This window comes from Mytilus edulis, chromosome 7, assembly GCF_963676685.1.
Source record: "Mytilus edulis chromosome 7, xbMytEdul2.2, whole genome shotgun sequence".
NCBI lineage: Eukaryota > Metazoa > Mollusca > Bivalvia > Mytilida > Mytilidae > Mytilus > Mytilus edulis.
Genome location: NC_092350.1, coordinates 8,369,686 through 8,371,832, shown reverse-complemented (window position 1 = coordinate 8,371,832; position 2,147 = coordinate 8,369,686). Strand labels below are relative to the sequence as shown.

At 34.6% G+C, this 2,147-nt stretch overlaps 1 protein-coding gene across 1 annotated transcript; it reads left to right on the top strand.

Moving 5' to 3' along the window:
* The first annotated feature begins 832 nt into the window (after positions 1-832).
* LOC139482927 (complement C1q tumor necrosis factor-related protein 6-like) lies at positions 833-1,159 on the top strand. Its single transcript, XM_071266954.1, has one exon. It carries the CDS (start codon positions 833-835, stop codon positions 1,157-1,159), a length of 327 nt encoding a protein of 108 aa, XP_071123055.1.
* The last annotated feature ends 988 nt before the right edge of the window (positions 1,160-2,147 follow it).

The window sequence follows — 2,147 nt, the reverse complement described above, 5'->3', positions numbered from 1 at the left end:
AAATTCCCGCACCCGGAGGCGTCCTTCAGCTGGCCCCTAAACAAATATATACTAGTTCAGTGATAATGAACGCCATACTAATTTCCAAATTGTACACAAGAAACTAAAATTAAAATAATACAAGACTAACAAAGGCCAGAGGCTCCTGACTCGGGACAGGCGCAAAAATGCGGCGGGGTTAAACATGTTTGTGAGATCTCAACCCTCCCCCTATACCTCTAGCCAATGTAAAAAAGGGAAACGCATAACAATACACACATTAAAATTCAGTCCAAGAGATGTCCGAGTCTGATGTCAGAAGATGTAACCAAAGAAAATAAACAAAATGACAATAATACATAAATAACAACAGACTACTAGCAGTTAACTGACATGCCAGCTCCAGACTTCAATTAAACTGACTGAAAGATTATGATTTCATCATATGAACATCAGGCACAATCCTTCCCGTTAGGGGTTTAGTATCATATCATCATAACATATATGAGAAGAACATAAAACAATAAATGTAACGAAGAAACACAAAAAGGCATACGTCAAATTTAACATCCTCATTTTATTTATATTATACGATTTAATTTATCTATGTAAAATGCACCCATAAGGGATGGAGGTTAACTTTTGTAAGGTTAATCTTTTACTACCAGAAATGCAGATTGAAAGATTTAAAGGTTCCCAGTGTAATTGAGAAAGTGTGCTCATAAATCAGGTCCTTTATTGAGGAACTGATCATTATGTACTTATATGTTGGCTTTTTGCAGTAAAATTTGATTTCTGTGTTAAAATTATTTGATGACAACCAATAATATGTTTCTATTCAGGTCGCCAAAAGATGGTTGGATTTCTAGCTAAATCTTCTGGACATCAAAGTGATATCAATGCAGGGTCCATGGTGATACTTGATAGGATAGTCACCAACACCGGTTCTGGATACGATGCTTCCACTGGACAGTTTATTGCACCTGATGAAGGTCTTTATTTCTTCACTTGCACAACGCCGACGGCCCCACTAAAATACTTTATAACTGATATCATGCATATTGGTAGAAAAGTTGCTAGCAATCAATCTGATGGTAGAGGATTGTCGAATGCACATATGTCAAGCACACAGAGTATTGTACTACAGCTGACGGAAAAGGACAAAGTCTACATATTTTAGATATAAAGAATTCACAGATATATTGATGACGTTATAGTCAGACCATGTATTTGTCAATTGTATAGGGTTATACTTTGACCTTGAAATGATTTTCCTCGTATTTTTTTATGTTCTCTAATTGTCCGAAATGACTGATCAGGTACAGCTAAAACGAAGGTAAAGCGTCTTACATCAAAACCATCAATATGTTTAGCTATTGTTCCCTTCAAATAATGCCCTTCTGACTAATGGTATCAATTTTAAACTTTAGTTTGTATTAATGTCACCTACCTACATCTTTATATCTCGTTTTTGCATTTTGTGCAAGCCTATATGCATATAGAGTCCCGTAGCTAAAATAGGTATACATACGTATACAAAGAATGTCTTGAAGTTCGTCAGCCGTGATAGACGTCTTTCATAAAAACTGCATCTAACGGCAAGTGAACTACAAACCGACATGATTTGAAATGAACAAACAAGAATAGATTGGTACCTTTTGAACCCATTATGAATGATGCGTAACGAATTAAAGGCCTTAATATTTAGTTGAATAGACGTGTTAGGAAAGTCAATACTACTGTTGTCGCTCGTGTTGGATGGAAAGTGAATACAGAATGATTTGGGGACCATCTGTAAAAGTACAAATGCTCAATATTTACCTGTATTAGTGTGTTTGGTACTGCTGCAATCATTTTTTTAAGAACCAGAAATGTTGGATAAATTTATTTTTAGATCAATGTATATCAATCATGAGAATTATCTATTATTATTTTATATCATTATCAAGCGTCTTTGATAGGATATCTTTTTTAATAATGTTGATTTTAGAAATAAAAAGTTTTCAAGACATTAAGTTACCCTCAGCTGACATTGTTTTTCGTAGTTACAATCTCATTCCCTATAACGGGCTTTCGTTTATGTAATTTAATCGACCCTTCTTGCCCTCATTGCCATCGTGTAAAATAACACTTTTTTCTGTACAGTATGTCCGATTCAAATGTTTTTT

Coding starts and splice junctions, on each gene's coding strand:
- LOC139482927 (XM_071266954.1), top strand. CDS start 833: ATGGTTGGATTTCTAGCTAAATCTTCTGGACATCAAAGTGATATCAAT.